We start from the raw sequence: 17,343 nt of genomic DNA on the forward strand, positions 1-17,343 counted from the left end.
GTTTTGGTGTGTTGTTTTACATTCTAACACGGCACGTGACTTGTTTTCTATAGACAAGAAGGAAATCAAGCGTGGGTTATTCTGCAATAACTTATGGGCGGAGCTTAATGTTTCGAAAATAGTTCCGAATAAATAAAGAAAATATTGCAGTAAAATGCACGTGCTAAAACCCGCTCTAAAAGAAAGAAATAAATGAAGCATGTATATAAGTGTAATGCAACAACTAATTGTATATTTGGTGATTATTGGCATAACCACGCCTACAAAGAATGTTATTTGTTAGGAAACGTAATTCAGAAAACATTTATAGCATGTCAGCTTTTCAGTAGCATCAATAAACGTGACGTCATTAAGTTTCTACGATTGTTGTTTTCAATGAAAGTGACGTCATTTGCAAAATATTTGTAAATGAAAACGACGTCATATGTTTGTACAATTCAATGTCGTCACAAAATAGTGAACTTTGTACTAAGAAGGGCGGAGTATTGAAAAATATAGTTCACGTCCTAAAACTTGAACCAAATCAATAAGAATCGTGTTTGAATCGAAATAATATTTTTCTATGATGATTAGTTGTCGAATAACCCACAGTAAGTTGTATAGATGCGTGTTATCAAATCACTCGTGCTTCGCACTCGTGATTTAATTCCTACGCATCTTTACTCCTTACTGTGGGTTATTCGACAACAAGCCATGATAGAAAAATATTATTTCTTAAATAAACCATTGGAAGTAAACGTAACGAGCGTTTGATTTGATCAAGCGGCTGTGCATCTTGAACATAAACATCCTGGCTATAAACCATTTAGGTCAACATAATCTGTCCTGCTACGTATCGTTATTACCTTTGACATGCAACGTGAATGTCAAATTGACATCCCATTGTAAATGACATTAATGTCAGAATGAGCTCGATTGTTATGCAACATAAAGGTCAAAGTGACATCCCATTGTAAATGGCATTAATGTCAGAATGATCTCGATTGCTATGCCACATAAATGTCAAATTGATCTCAAATAATAAGCAATATTGATGTCATATTTACATCCCTTGAATACTCGTATGTAACATGAAAGTCAAAGGGATATCCACTTATATACAACATTGATTATCTCCCTGTTTCGCAGCATCAATGGAATCTTATCAGATATGCATCAATAATGTCAAATGCTATAAAACATTACTGTCTAAGATTTTCTGATCTAAAACAGTAATATTCCAGTGATATTCTATCTTATTCAACTTTAGTCTCAAAGAGATCTCACCCTGATATGCAATATTTATGTCAAAAACGTATCCCCTGATGTCCACCATAAATCTATAAAGGAATTCCTCTCATGTATAACAATACAATTTCTTCACCTGCTTTACAAATTAAATTTCGATATGATCTCCCCTATTGTTAATGTAAAATTGATAGATCAGTACGTATGTACACGATTAATGTCAAAATGATATCCACGTACAGTGTCCGACAAATGTCTTATTTTTCAGGTAGCCCACTGGGCTACCAATAAAAATATTTGGTAGCCCATAAAATTTTCCTACAAAATGATAAGAGGCAGGTTTTCATCTTTATTTTATTTCTTCATTTACATATAAATAATATGCATACATACATATACATAAAACAGCAAGTAGTCTGATGTACACAGTCAATATCGTTAATTAATGTTACAGTACAGGCACCGTGTACTTAAATGTAAATGTACCAAAGAAAATCATATACTACATGTAGATATTACATGTATGTGCACATGTATGCGTACTTAAATTCGGACAGTACGTAAAGTCGGAAACGTAAATAAAGCGTTTAGATGATCAATACTATTGACTATTATGGTGTTAATCATTGCATTTGTCCTTTTTAACGACAAATACCGAGTTTCAAAGAAATCAAGAGAGTATTAAATCATTTATTTACTTGTGTCCGACTTTAAGTACTGTCCAAACTTACGTATTGCATCCGTATGTTACGACACTTGTGTGCAGTCAGTATACAATATATAATTGTTTCAATAATGAAGGAACTAATACAGCGTAACGGTAATGATACAGCGTGTTTACATTATATTTTATTTAGAGGAAATGTCAATGCCAAATAATTCGCGAGATAGCCCGGTACTTAAGTTGAAATTCACAACGAAACGTTTAATGGAAATTAAATGTTCTCAATGTTAAATGTTCCGCTACGAAATTTTTATTTACAAATAAATACACCCACGCCAATTTATTTTCGCGCGCATTTTATCTGGACAAAGAAATTCATTTATTTAATGTAGAATTTGTAACCTCAAATAGCTGTACACGAAGCATGCAAACCGTGTCAGGTGATTTACGCATGTTGCAATACAACGGTCCTGATTGGGAGCTTATTTCATCATATCTTTAAATAGAACAATATGCCGAAATTCATTTGACACTTTCGAAATTTTCAAACGTTTGTGTTTATGACTCTTATCGTCTATATTACCCACCCATAATTTGGTTTTAAAAATATAAATCGGGGCATATATGGGATTATCGATTAACAGTCGCTCCTTTAATCCAATCATTAATTGACAATGCAAACTAATTAGCAGGTGTTAACCGCGTTCACACCGTTGTAATTAATATTCATTTTCGGTTTCGTTACAGTTTTGAAGAAACCGCTATTGCTTTGATTTCTTTAATGTTCGGGCTATAACTCATTGTCGCAGTTAAAACAAAGAATTCCAAATTGCGAACCGACGTTGCGTCATGTGCGCAAACTATCCTGCCGGCTTTCATTATATTATTAGCAGACGACAAATGGTGATTCTGATTGGATGCTTAAAATACACTGTTACTGTTTACAATCGACAAAAGGCCTATCGTAAGTGATCGGTGGCTGATTAGATAATTGATTGCACTTTGTTATCGGATTATACGCAATACACAGTGTACAAACACATGGTCAGCGTGTTTTTTTTACGTATGTCTGTCAATAAATCGGGCTACCGCTCTTATAGATTTATAGTAGCCCGGCGGGCGTGAGCTGGAAAATTTCAGTAGCCCGATGAAAAATTTCGGTAGCCCCCGGGCTCCGGGCAATGGATTTGTCGGACACTGACGTATGTTCATGATTAATGTCAAAGTGGTAACCACGTATGTACATGATTAATTTCAAAGTGATAACCGCGTATGCACACGATTAATGTCAAAGTTGTTACCACGTCTATACTACTTTTATGTCAAAGTGATAACCACGTATGTACAAGATTAATGTCAAAGTGATATCCACGTATGTTCATGATTAATGTCAAAGTGGTAACCACGTATGTACAAGATTTATATCAAAGTGATAACCACGAATGTACAAGATTAATGTTAAAGTAGAAACCACGTATATACTACATTTATGTCAAAGTGATAGCCACGTATGGACAAGATTAATGTCAAATTGATAACCGCGTATATTCACGTTTAATGTCAAAGTGATAACTACGTATGTACTACATTAATATCAAAGTGATTTTCCTTGATGAAACACGTACTTAACGTCAGTTCGATCAAGAATATTAATGTCAACGTCATCCGCCTGGAGGAACATCTGTAATGCCAAACAGATATATTCCTGGTGTGCAGCATAAATGTCAAAGTGATCTCACCTGAATTATGAAATAATTGTCAAAGTGACAGACTAATATGCAACATGAATGTCAAAGTGAAGTTCCGCGATATGCACCATACATGTAAACGTGATGTCATAAGATGTATTTGGAACTGATGTTATGTGATCTCCACGGATATGGATTTAAACTGTCAAACGGACTAAGCTGATTAACATAAATATTGTTAATGTGACCTTCCTTAATATGCAACATTGATTTCAATGTGTTTTCCTCTTGAAAAGAACCACTATAATCAACTGAGCCTGGTTATATATAATTTAATTGTGTAATTGCTCTATGAAAGCTTTGTGATTTGTTTGTAAATGCTTGTTCTGTCAATGTGCTTTATTGCAAATTAACCATCGCGTCCTATTAAAAGAGAAGAAACAATGAACAGGCTATTCCAAGGGAATTAACCGTGGATAAATTGCTGAAACGCTGTAAACAGTTGTCGATCTTTGTAACTATTACATTCAGGGGAGGTAACCGTGTCTAAAACTTTTGGAAAACAAGGTGACAATCGCAATGGAAAAGAAAATCGATATGTACAGTACTTAAATAAAGCAAACAGGCTCTTTTGTAAATGTAGTTATCCATAGCAGGTATTAGTGGCCTTAATCAAAGCTAGAGTTGTTTGATGTGAATTTTAATGAATGGTGTATTGTTGAAGATTTATATGTTTTGGACGTGCTTTGCTCTTTAGAAGTTAAGTGTTTAGATCTATAACGTTATACGTGAGCGCTATTTGTGCATACAAGTTTTCTGTGAAGAACTTAGAAGGAAACGCACGATAGTTCAAGACAGAGACTATTTAGGAACCCGGAGAAACAGCTAGGTAGGTGATTCCTAATTTCAATTATATTAAAGTAAAACGGAGATGAGATAGATTAAGAACATATGGTGTATGTCTAGGTTCAATTTATTATAACTTGTGTTTGTTTTTAACAAAACTCAATAGACAGGGAAAACATATACATGTACATTTATATAACATGCAGAACTCGTTGCTTATTTCGATTCACTTAACCTTTTGTACAGGTTTAAATCATACGTTTAGAAGTTATGTTAATAAGGCATCAAGTACTGATGCATTGCCAGTTTTCAAACGAGCTTTCATTCTTTATGGTGTCGATATTCAAGAACTCGAATGTTAAGATTCACGTGTGTTGTTAATACCACAGGTGGTTAGCGTGTGGCTATGATATTAATTAGTGAAAACATCATTTTGAATGATAAATAATCATATTATAACGAAAAATTAACTTTTCTGAAAAAAAATATTTCACTATCAAATATATATATAACAAGGTATGCAACTCAAAATCACCCCATAACGGGGTTCATCGCTTTGAACAGCCATATCTTCATCAATTGTGCAGCGATTTTCACGATCTCGGTCTTATTCAACGCAGAAATGAATTTCCTTTCTGGAAATGTATATGTCTTGCAATATTTTTACAAATGCTGGGTCAACTTTTAAGAAATAACACGATACACAACACGCATGACCCAGTTGACAGTGATCATGTATTCTTTATGAATGAAATCTCCAGTTGTAAAGACACACCTCCGCATTGGACCAATGAAATCACTCGTATGTTTAAAATGTCAGTTAGTTGAAATGTATGTAAACAAAGGTTTCAAACGGCGCTGGACAGTTAGTCTTGATGCAGAATGTAACGACAAGAACGGTAATAATGTTTTTTCATACGTTTTATTGAATTATGGTATCGAACTACATGAACTTTGTAGGGAAGTTGCCCTTTACTCCGTGAAGATTTCAGTCTTAAAGACAGCATGATCATTGTCAACCACAGGTGGTTAGCGTGTGGCTATGATATTAATTAGTGAAAACATCATTTTGAATGATAAATAATCATATTATAACGAAAAATTAACTTTTCTGAAAAAAAATATTTCACTATCAAATATATATATAACAAGGTATGCAACTCAAAATCACCCCATAACGGGGTTCATCGCTTTGAACAGCCATATCTTCATCAATTGTGCAGCGATTTTCACGATCTCGGTCTTATTCAACGCAGAAATGAATTTCCTTTCTGGAAATGTATATGTCTTGCAATATTTTTACAAATGCTGGGTCAACTTTTAAGAAATAACACGATACACAACACGCATGACCCAGTTGACAGTGATCATGTATTCTTTATGAATGAAATCTCCAGTTGTAAAGACACACCTCCGCATTGGACCAATGAAATCACTCGTATGTTTAAAATGTCAGTTAGTTGAAATGTATGTAAACAAAGGTTTCAAACGGCGCTGGACAGTTAGTCTTGATGCAGAATGTAACGACAAGAACGGTAATAATGTTTTTTCATACGTTTTATTGAATTATGGTATCGAACTACATGAACTTTGTAGGGAAGTTGCCCTTTACTCCGTGAAGATTTCAGTCTTAAAGACAGCATGATCACTGTCAACTGGGTCATGCGTGTTGTGTATCGTGTTATTTCTTAAAAGTTGACCCAGCATTTGTAAAAATATTGCAAGACATATACATTTCCAGAAAGGAAATTCATTTCTGCGCTGAATAAGACCGAGATCGTGAAAATCGCTGCACAATTGATGAAGATATGGCTGCTCAAAGCGATGCACCCCGTTATGGGGTGATTTTGAGTTGCATACCTTGTTATATATATATTTGATAGTGAAATATTTTTTTTCAGAAAAGTTAATTTTTCGTTATAATATGATTATTTATCATTCAAAATGATGTTTTCACTAATTAATATCATAGCCACACGCTAACCACCTGTGCTGTCAACTGGGTCATGCGTGTTGTGTATCGTGTTATTTCTTAAAAGTTGACCCAGCATTTGTAAAAATATTGCAAGACATATACATTTCCAGAAAGGAAATTCATTTCTGCGCTGAATAAGACCGAGATCGTGAAAATCGCTGCACAATTGATGAAGATATGGCTGCTCAAAGCGATGCACCCCGTTATGGGGTGATTTTGAGTTGCATACCTTGTTATATATATATTTGATAGTGAAATATTTTTTTTCAGAAAAGTTAATTTTTCGTTATAATATGATTATTTATCATTCAAAATGATGTTTTCACTAATTAATATCATAGCCACACGCTAACCACCTGTGGTTAATACTGAGATTATATCTACGCGCGGATCATAACACGTGCCAAGAACAAGGAATTTCGACATCGGAATGTGGCGAATAATTATCACGTGTAATCACGAACTGCTGAATAAATCGATGTTGTTGTCAAAACTTGGAGACAATTATTCTGTCGTCTGCTAAATGCATAAATCTCGATCGATTTACTGCGAACGAAAATCTGTATTGGATTAGATCTATAAACAATGAGCAGGATTAGAAGTTCAAGAAATTATTTCTGTAGTTGTTAAGCTGTTCGTAGTAAATGAACATTCTTCTACAAATCCTCGCCTAATTCTTCAAATTCGTGAATTATCATCATGTCACAGATGTGAAGAATGACATTGTCAGCTATTTAACAGTTACCGGTATACAACGTACTTGTAAATACCATTTGAAACAGGTGTTTTGTTTCTGTTTAGCCCGTCAATTTAATCGAATGTAATATCCCACTGGATGCTTTATTTTTTTAATTTAATCTAGTTGATTCGTAGCCAGGTGTTATTTGAGTTTCGAGTAATTTGGTCCATAAGGACCATACACACCATTGTATAAAGTAATTAATTGTGTACGTAATTTCATAACGAATGAAAATTATGCAGTCAGGACAGCTCAAACGGCTACGTCATGTTGGCGACATTTTAGGGATAAAACGTCCTTAAAACAACACTTCACAACCTTATAAATATAACAAAATGTGCCTTGCAACTGACCATATTTATTACTCGATTTTCGATGTAACTTGCGGATGGACATCAAGATTTATTTTCTAAGTGAAAGATAACAACGTTATTGGCGCGTTTGCAGAGAATGTATAGCATTGTTTGCTAAACTTTAACAATGCTAACGTTTTTTTTTCTCAGAGTAATCACATTCATTTTACTTAAGTGCATGTGTAAAATTTGAGAACAAATTAATGTTGAATATGGCATATGTACATTTAAAGTAGTTTGCATAAGTGCAAGCTATTCGATTATTGTAAACACTGTACCGTATTATCTCTACTCATCGTTGAATAAAACAACACTTCCTTGCTCCAGGCTAGTGTATGAGTCTGTCATTTTCTAGGTCTAAGCGTTTGCATACAGTGTAGATACCGTCATTATAAATAGCGCCTGTAACCACTCTGCGTTAATGAATTATGTGAAATTCTTATTCAAATAAATACAACTGTCAGTTGTCTTCACTGATTTGTGCACAAGGCAATTTAGAACGTTAGATAAGACTTCTAGACAAGTTAATGTCTGTGTTGGCTCAGATCTCCGATAGGTACTAGATAAGAGTACAACTTAAAGATTTCCGGATGTGGTTTTGTAAGGCAATGCATTTTCATGATGTTTATTTGGATTTAACTAGCCGTTTGTTTACTTATTCGCCCAGTGTGTAATTCAAACGTGGCCGTTGCCGTTTCTGAATTCAAAAGTGCTCTTTGTGGTGGATAATTATTAATTACTAGTGTATCTAGTGTGATTACATACTTGTAACATCTATTGCGGTAAGCTACAGAGGATATTTATTTTTTTAGTGTAAGATTGTAACCCTTGTATGAGTGGTCAGATAAAACATTATCACGAGTGTAGGATCGTAAGGAGAATCCTTGGTTTGCTTTTAACCACTAAAGGGACTAGGTCACAGTTTGGCAAATTTACAATTTTCAGAAAAATGTAACAGATTAAATGTATGCATGACATTGAAACAAGCGAAATGCCTTCCCATACTAAGCAAAACACTAAACGTATCGGGTCGTTTATCATAAATATCGGAAAAAAAACAAAGCGTTTGCAACATTTTTTATCGATTATTGTGAAAATACGTGTATTACAAGTATGCTTTTAAATACCTTGTTTTAACTACGTCCGGTTTTGCAATACTAGTGCGGAAGTATTTTTGTTATAAAGGTGCCGGGTTCGATTCACGGTAAAGGCAAACTTGTTTTTCAAGTTGAAAAATAGTTTTCTTCAGTCGAAAAACTTTTTTTTACCATTAATTATACATGTAAGTCATATTTATAATTTGAAATTACGATATCTCTGCTTAAGCTTGCGATGAAACGGTTTTACTCACTATCACTCACTAACCCAATTGTCGCCGTAGGCTTTGGCGTAATGATTTATTTAAGGTAAACATGCAACATGTTCATATCACTGTTTTTCTGCAGGTAATCAAGCAAAACTTAAGACATGTACTTGGGGTCATTGTGCGAGGTCACTGACAAAGTACCATAAATATGACCCTTAATTTAGCTGAATTATGTCTCCTTTACGACCTTGCAATTAGCAGAATTATGCTTCTGGTAAACGTTTGCGTGCGGCTACTCCATATCTCTATATCTACTAGTTCTACTGATACTGAATACTTTACATTTTGTTCTCGGTCTTAATGAACATTTACCGACCAAGATATTCGTCTAGCCCCCATCTGTTTGCAATACATGTATGATCTAATGTATTATAATAGTTAAGGTTTGGCTACAACAAACAGAGGCCAATTAAAGGTTTCTTTAAAATCATGCAGTATTCTCCTAAATCACAACTTACGCCAGCCTCTTTATTTCCCAAATTCAGGGTGCAGGATCAACGGGGTTCAAAGGGTTTACTCACAGGCTGGACAGAATGTAAACACACCGTTAAGAACTTATTTTTTACAAATATCTCAAGTTATTGAAATTCATTTGCAAACATCTTTAGCGCACACATGACAGTTTTTCTTGCACTTTGTACCGATATCGTAAGATTTTTGAAAAAAAACAACAACCACAGAACACGTCTGAAATCGGTACCAAAGTTTCACGTTGCGTGCAGCATTACCATGTTAAAGATTGCGTTACACATCATATTTTTGGCAAATAACACATGCTTATTAAATAAAGTATTTTTTTTACATATTTGCATTGCAATACACAGCACAAAAACTGTCTCTTATGCACTAGTTGAAATTCTTAAGAAAAAAAATGTTTAAAAATGTTATTCGAAGAAAAGCACCACATACCGGTGTGTTTACGTCAATTAACGTTCAATTGTGAACCCCAGACAGTCACGTGATCCTGCAGCCTGAATTAGCTATTAAAGCGATGGTTGTTCTTAAAATCTAAAGGGTAGGATCTCTTTCCTTTGTAAATCAAAGCGCTGAAGGCACTGAAGTTGTTCGCTGTTGTCGTCCTTGATTAGTTTGTGCGCATTGCACAGGCTAATCAGTGTGCACAGGCTAATCTTATTTGATATGCATTAAACACCATTTTCCCTGAAAGCAGCCAATATGTACAGATTTCAATGATAAACACAAGACTGGCCAATGTCGTCTTACATGCTGGTAAATACACTCACCGAGTAGTAGAGCAGACGCTCATAATATAAGCATTCGTCGTCTGCAGTGCAGACAGGCAGCGGTAATCTTTCCTAGCATAGTGAGTTACGGTTCTTAGCGTAGCTAAGGCTTCTAAGCACATTTTGATTTGCAAAACATGGTCTAGGTCTGTAAATTAAGTCGGCAGCTAACGCGACCAACTAAAAAGCCCTGCATGTGTTAACATGTAGATATATACAGTTCGCGTTCAGTAACTTCAGTAAGGAGGAAAACAGTTTGCAGAGATTGTCTGTGTAGGTAGGTTACATGCTAATGTAGCCTTTGATTGTATGTGCGACCACTGGGTTAAAGGTCACTGTTACTTTAAATATAAAAGAATTTCCACGCAATAACTTAAGTTTGGATGGAGGTGTTTTCAGTTGTTTTGTGTTATTTTGTGTATAGGTAGCTTACATGCATACCTAGGTTGGGATTTCATATAGAGCCAGTTTGGTAATGGTCAACATGCTTCAAATAGACAAATGATTTCAAGACTTTAGTCTTGACGAAGCTAGTGTCCTGTTTTTGACTGTTTTGGTAGCTAAAATGCAGATCTTGCATGTAGAGCTTATTTTATCACCTAAATTAATCTGTAAAAATTTGAAAAATTAATTCCTTGGCGAGGTCAAATTTCTTGTTTAAATTGATAAAAGTTCATCTTTTAGTTGATATACACTACTTACTATAGACATTTAATTTCAAATACGCCTTTATGGATATTGCATTATATGACCCGCATAAAACGTAAATTATCAATGCGGACGATAAGTCGAGCACGCTGTCTTGAAACAGCTCTTGTTGACCCTGGTTGTATTTGCGAAGTTTTAGGTCCTTCCGCGCCGATGTCTTGTCCCCTCACAACTACTTCATGAATTTGCTAAACTAACCTACGTTGGGACGAATTTTAACTTACATTATATGTAGTCTTTTGCTGAAGCATTGTGGAGGAAGTCGGAGTACAGCTAGGCAACCACTCCTATGTATCCGATCTTCTGGCGTAGTGACCATCAACCACACTCACATGCGCCGGAAGTGAATCGAACCCGGGTTGCCGATGTGATAAACGCGGGAATGAACCGCTGCGTTAAAGAGACAGCTTTAATTTAGTTTTCTTAAATGTTTGGATTAATATTTTTTTCTTTTCAAACGACAGCAACCGTGAATATGTTTTTTTTGGCCTAGTCGATTTTAATTCTTGAGGTTAAGTTTTATACTTAATAGTTCGAGTCCAGTTCTGCTATGTTGACCTGTAACACCACACAATCGCACATTTGAATTTACGCTTCACTTGCCATACTACAGTTGACGTGTTGTTTGTTGTTTTACAATTAACGTTTTGTATGAATTTCAGTAACCTGCTAGCTTGCTCGATTGACTTTTGGCGACCAGACTATGTCGACCTCGACTCCAATGACGCATAACCATGGGCACCATGATAACCATGACAACCACATGGATCACAGTAACCATGACAACCACGACATGCATAGCAACCACCCGGAGTACAACGTGATTGACGAACACGGAGTAAGCGAACACGGATCGATTCACGACCACGGAGCACACGATGGGGTAAGATTTACTCATCGCATCGGTTACAACACGTTTTGTAACAACTATTTCCGACCGTCGCATTAAGAAGGAATAAAGAAAGACCGTTGTGATTAATTTGAAACTAATTCATTATGCTCCATCGATTGGGAGGCATAATGTTTGATCCGAAATATTGTGTTTTGAACTATTTTTTATCTGCGTGGATCTCGTCCAACTTTTCACAGCTCAATGGCCGTAATGTGTAATTGTAGATGATGGTTTACAAAGTAATTTCAGCTTAGGCGAGTTTTTCCACTATGGAACATATAGATACTGTCTACACTTGGACATTTTTCTAACACTTTTCAAACTTGAATAACTCATAACTAAGATATTGATTTAAAATTGCACATGTGATCATATGACTTTATTTGTGCAATATAACGCTAAAATCATTCATTCGTGTCAATCGGGCACTTTTGCACATGTGGTAGGCGTGGTTTCATCTTTTTGCCCGTAAAAATGGTGAAACGCGATATGATTATAATTTTATTTCAATGTCTTTATAAGGTTGGTTGATACACCAGGAAAACATAAAAATAATGTAAAAAATAATAATGTCTCGTATAAAATTTCAGGAGCGCAACAGCGCAATCGGTATGTTGCAGGTTACCTTCCCAACTTGCTGAAGCCTCCGATCGTCACGGATGAATTATTTTATCGTTTGCTTACACAAACTAGTCAAATTATCACATGTACAATTTTAAATCGAAATATGTCCTCATAACTAAGATATTTAAGTTTGAAAAAATGCTGCGTTCGAAAAGTCACCAGGTGTAGTACAACGCTGTATAGTTCCAATTTAATTTCAATTTCATCATGGGTTTTTACACCAGGAAAACATAACATTATATAGAAAATCAATATGGCTCGCATGCATATTCAGGAGCGCAATTTTGCAAGCCGGTCGGTAAAATAATGCGTTTTACTGTTCACATTATTATTTTACGATATACGATTTTGAGAATTTTACTTTTTCGTGTTTTTTTAAATTTCTTATGTTTTTTATTTTAATGTTGAGCAATTTCAATTAAATTTATATGAAGTATTAGATATGTATTGAATAAGTCTGAGTAAAAATTTCAATTAAATCCGCTCTAAAATAAGGGTGCTCTATTGATTTGAATACGTGTTGCGTTAGAAAAGTCTCCAAGTGCATGTGATCGTTAAGAAAAGATTTGTTGGCTGCGACCATATTTGGCTGAATAATAGCTCTTAGTTATTTGTCCCCTGTAGATTTGTCGGTGCCCAAAGATTCTTCGTTTTGGTTATCAGTGTATGTGCACATATCTGGTTATGATTATAATAATAGCACTATTCGACAAAACTGCCATAAGAAACAAATAGAGTAAAACCAATCCTTTAAAATCATACAGCTAGTGTTGTTATAGTTTGCAATAAAAAAAATTGACCGTTTAATTGAAATTATAGAATGGAAGTTAAAGGCATAATATAAATACAGTGTTAAAATGCACCTGGACTGAAGGGATAGTTTTGATGTTAATTTTGAAGGAACGGATAGTTCTTTCATTGAGGCTAAACTCACCCGCCCCGACTAATTGTGCCCCCAACCACTTCCAGGACTCGCACGTCTAGACCCGGGCCTTTTAGTGTTCATCATATTTTCATTTGTTATTTTCAGCATCACATGACATTCTTCAACATCGAAAAGGTCGCCACGATGTTATTTCAACACTGGCAGCTTAACTCCCCGAGAAGTGAGTTACCACTTTGAATGTACATGTACACATATATACGGTATACATAATTCTATGTTACAACGGCATTTCTAAATGTTACAATATGAATAATTTAAATCATAAGTTCTCGCAGTTTATATATTCGTTCGACAAGTTTCTGACTTGTGTTTAGAAATGTTTATACTGCTTTGAATACTAATATTGTATTGTACGTAGCAGATAATTTACATTTTTGTATACGCAGTGTTGTTAAAGGGGCCGTCCAACAGATATCACGTTTTGGTAAATTGACAAAATTAAAAAAAGTTGTTTCAGATTCGCAAATTTTCGTTTTAGTTATGATATTTTTGAGGAAATAGTAATACTGACCATTTACCATGCTCTTAAATATATACATGTATACTGAAAATATGAACTTTTTTTTCAAGTAATGTAATATACAAGTCGTGATATTTTAATCAATATAAACTAATAATTGTAAAAAAACACACGGTATTTTAGAACTTTTCTTTTTTCGTCATTCGTGGTTGACGGTACCTTTAATAGGTTAGGCTTCCATCTCAAACCAGTTAAGTTAAGATACAGGTCACCGTTTCTTTAAATTGAAAAACTTTTTCGGTTCAATATATTGATTTTTGACACTGGTATGGTTTCGAAATTTTGCATGTCGGTAGCTTACATGCATTCCTAGCTTTGGATTGAATTTGAGACCAGTTGGATCTGGTATTTAATATGAAAAGATTGTTTTCGCTCATCGTTTAACCATATTTATATGGCTGCATCCTCATTTTGGTAATAATCATGTTACCTTTGCAGACATATTTCTTGCCTGCCTTTGCACCCTCGTATTGGCAATTGGGTACACCGGCATCAAATGGCTCCGCCAGTATTTACATGTGCACTGGCATCACAAGGGTAAATTGTAAGTACCGCTAGACATTTATTTTTATTTTATTCACATCTTCTTATATCTCATCAAAAGGGCCTCTTCAAAAGGCTTATCTCTGTTTATCAGTATCCATACTGTTCTAATTTCAATGGAATATCCCTTTTATGGAGACCCTACTACATCGATCGTCATATTTCCGAGTGAAAAGCGCCCCTTATACTTATTTCGGCACATCGTTCTCTGTAAAGTTGTCGCAATAATTCTACAGGCATGTCAGTGTATAGCGGCTACACTATTTCTAAAGCCAATATTAATTGTGGCATATACCTGTAGCCGGTGAGTTCAAATACGTATACAGAAATATACCCGTATAGCCGCGCAAAAAGTTATATACCCTATATCCCTCTATAGCTGTCTAAATGATTATACGGCACATCCATGCATAGCTGTCCAAATACGTATACATGCATATCCATGCATACATGTCAAAATATTATACACGCATATCCATGCAGAGCTTTCCAAATAAGTATACATGCATATTCCAATATAGCTGTCCAATAATTTTAAAGACATATTTATGTGTAGCTGTCCAAATGCATGCAGAGCACGATGATCTCTTAGTTTGGCAGTGGCCAAACTTATACAACTAATTTCATGTACGACTCATCACTTAATAACCAGTGTCATTCTAAATAATATCCGAATTTTGTTACAGGCATTCGATTCGCAGCAAGGAACATTTCCTACAGACCATTCTCTACGTCACCGAGTTTATTGTAAGCTATGTCCTCATGCTGACTGTGATGACATACAACGTATGGATATTTATAGTAACAATCTTAGGGATTACCCTTGGCTATTTTGTGCTCGCTTGGCACAAAGAGTTCTTTCCAACGTCATCCGGGTCCTGCGCAGAGAAATGCCGGGAGAGCGCGGTGAAGAGCTTAAAATATGAGCGGAATCCCTCCTCCCAAGAGTTAATGCCCTTGGAAGGAGGTTGCATCCCAGGGAACGAAACCGGTGCGTGTCGGGGTTGCAGCATTGAAGACTACGATAAGAATGACGTCCAATGAGATTGATGCATAGCGGTGGAAGTGTTGGTGTTATATATACACATCTCGACCTGTGCGCTAAGAAAAACTCTTAAAAAACTTGAATGGGTTGTGTTTATTTCAAACTTGCAGTAAAAAACTATAACCTAATTTTGAAAAACGAGTTGCTCCTAAGATTTTGCAATAGTGCTTTGATTAGTTGTTTGCTTACGAAATAAAATCTAGTTTCCAGAAAATGTCTCCGTAGCGAGAAATCATAACGATTCACCTAACAAAGTAGAACTGTTTACTCAATTGCCGGATATTTCAGTTCTCCATCTACATTTATTCACAAATTTACATAATATGTAAATCATATGTTTCATGCGTAGCTACGCCTTATGCTGCTTGGGTTTGGAATAACAACTCGTGTTTTTTCCTCATTATTCATGTTTAAACCCTTAATCCTACAAAATGGATATATAAAGTGCCTCTATAAATGGCGATTTTTCATGATTAAGTTGTATGTACTACTTCGCTGTGGTAGCTCATTGGATTTGAAGACCGAAATTGGGTTAACACCAAGGTGTGGTACTACAATTCCTTCTGTTAATACAATAGCGAACAACGGATTGTTCAATTGGGTTTACACCAAAGTGCGGTACTACAATTCCTTCTGTTAATACAATAGCGAACAACGGATTATCAATTGGGTTTACACCACAGTGCGGTACTACAATTCCTTCTGTTAATTCAATAGCGAACAACGGATTGTTCAATTGGGTTCACACCAAAGTGCGGTACTACAATTCCTTCTGTTAATACAATAGCGAACAACGGATTGTTCAATTGGGTTTACACCAAAGTGCGGTACTACAATTCCTTCTGTTAATACAATAGCGAACAACGGATTGTTCAATTGGGTTTACACCAAAGTGCGGTACTACAATTCCTTCTGTTAATACAATAGCGAACAACGGATTGTTCAATCAGCTACAGTTTATTCGCTGGATAACTGGTGTTGGTGGGTTCAAGAAATACCGTTGTTCAATGTATGGTGGTAGTGGCTTATACCAAGGCCGAAATGAACTATCGTCATGTAACTGTACATAAACGTCATGGATTGTATCAATTTATTTGGGATTTCACAAGGGCTTGTGAAGTTAAAGTCAAATTCACCGTTACTAAATACAGACCAAGATTCCTGTCGGCTACACCTGAAGTCATCATGAAAGTAATGTTATTTTAAAACATGACAAAGTGACCTTGACATTTGTTTGCAAAACGTTCTCAAACGGTACACACGTGAGTCTGTTATTTAAATGCTGGTCGATTTAGTAAGTTACAGTCTGCAAAGCTTTATCACTCTATTTGAGCAGGTGAACATTTGTGGCTAGAGACGGTCAACTTGCCAAATGAATTGAGTTCCTTTCCATACCAGCTGCACCATAACCACATTTTATGTTGACCTCTGTGTGTGACCTTGACCTTTGAGCTAAGAACTTGGGTCTTGCGCATGACACATCGTCTATTCACGATATTGCTGGATGAAGAATGATGTTGCAGTGTGGGTGACCTACATGACATACAACTTGACTAGCTTTGCAGAATGACCTTGACCTTTGATATAAAGACGTGGATCGTTCACTTGGAATGCTGTCTCCACTTGGTGAACTTTAACAACTAGTTATTGTAAAATTGCATGATGAATTATCATGTTGAGGTGATATGCAAACCGAATCCTACCCAAAATTTCACCTTAACGGCTTAAGGTGTGACCAAGACCTTTCAGTCAGGGACAAACGCCTTCCAAGCTCTTCATGGTGTATATTTGTGGTATAATAAGTTTTGAAAGTAATGTTTGATATTCATTTTGTTTATTTCTTAAAATAAAATGCTGCTGAATTAGTTTGCTGTTTAAGTGTTTCAAAACTGATTTTAGATCACGCATGTAAGAATTTTGCTGGGTAGAACATTTACTAAATACTGAAATATTTAGTTTTTAA

At 35.5% G+C, this 17,343-nt stretch overlaps 1 protein-coding gene across 3 annotated transcripts; it reads left to right on the forward strand.

Annotated features, from left to right (window-relative positions):
* The first annotated feature begins 2,320 nt into the window (after positions 1–2,320).
* On the forward strand, positions 2,321–17,245 carry LOC127862226 (high affinity copper uptake protein 1-like). Of its 3 annotated transcripts, none has more exons than XM_052401258.1 (5): positions 2,321–4,468; positions 11,473–11,693; positions 13,357–13,432; positions 14,231–14,336; positions 15,022–17,245. In XM_052401258.1, the coding sequence occupies exons 2-5, from the start codon at positions 11,514–11,516 to the stop codon at positions 15,377–15,379; spliced, it is 720 nt and encodes a 239-aa protein (XP_052257218.1). In that variant the 5' UTR covers positions 2,321–4,468; positions 11,473–11,513; the 3' UTR covers positions 15,380–17,245. The 3 variants fall into 3 exon arrangements, with proteins under 3 accessions (XP_052257218.1, XP_052257219.1, XP_052257217.1); XM_052401259.1 differs by lacking the exon at positions 2,321–4,468 and adding an exon at positions 7,884–8,092; XM_052401257.1 differs by lacking the exon at positions 2,321–4,468 and adding an exon at positions 7,886–8,274.
* The last annotated feature ends 98 nt before the right edge of the window (positions 17,246–17,343 follow it).

Source organism: Dreissena polymorpha, chromosome 16 (assembly GCF_020536995.1).
Source record: "Dreissena polymorpha isolate Duluth1 chromosome 16, UMN_Dpol_1.0, whole genome shotgun sequence".
NCBI lineage: Eukaryota > Metazoa > Mollusca > Bivalvia > Myida > Dreissenidae > Dreissena > Dreissena polymorpha.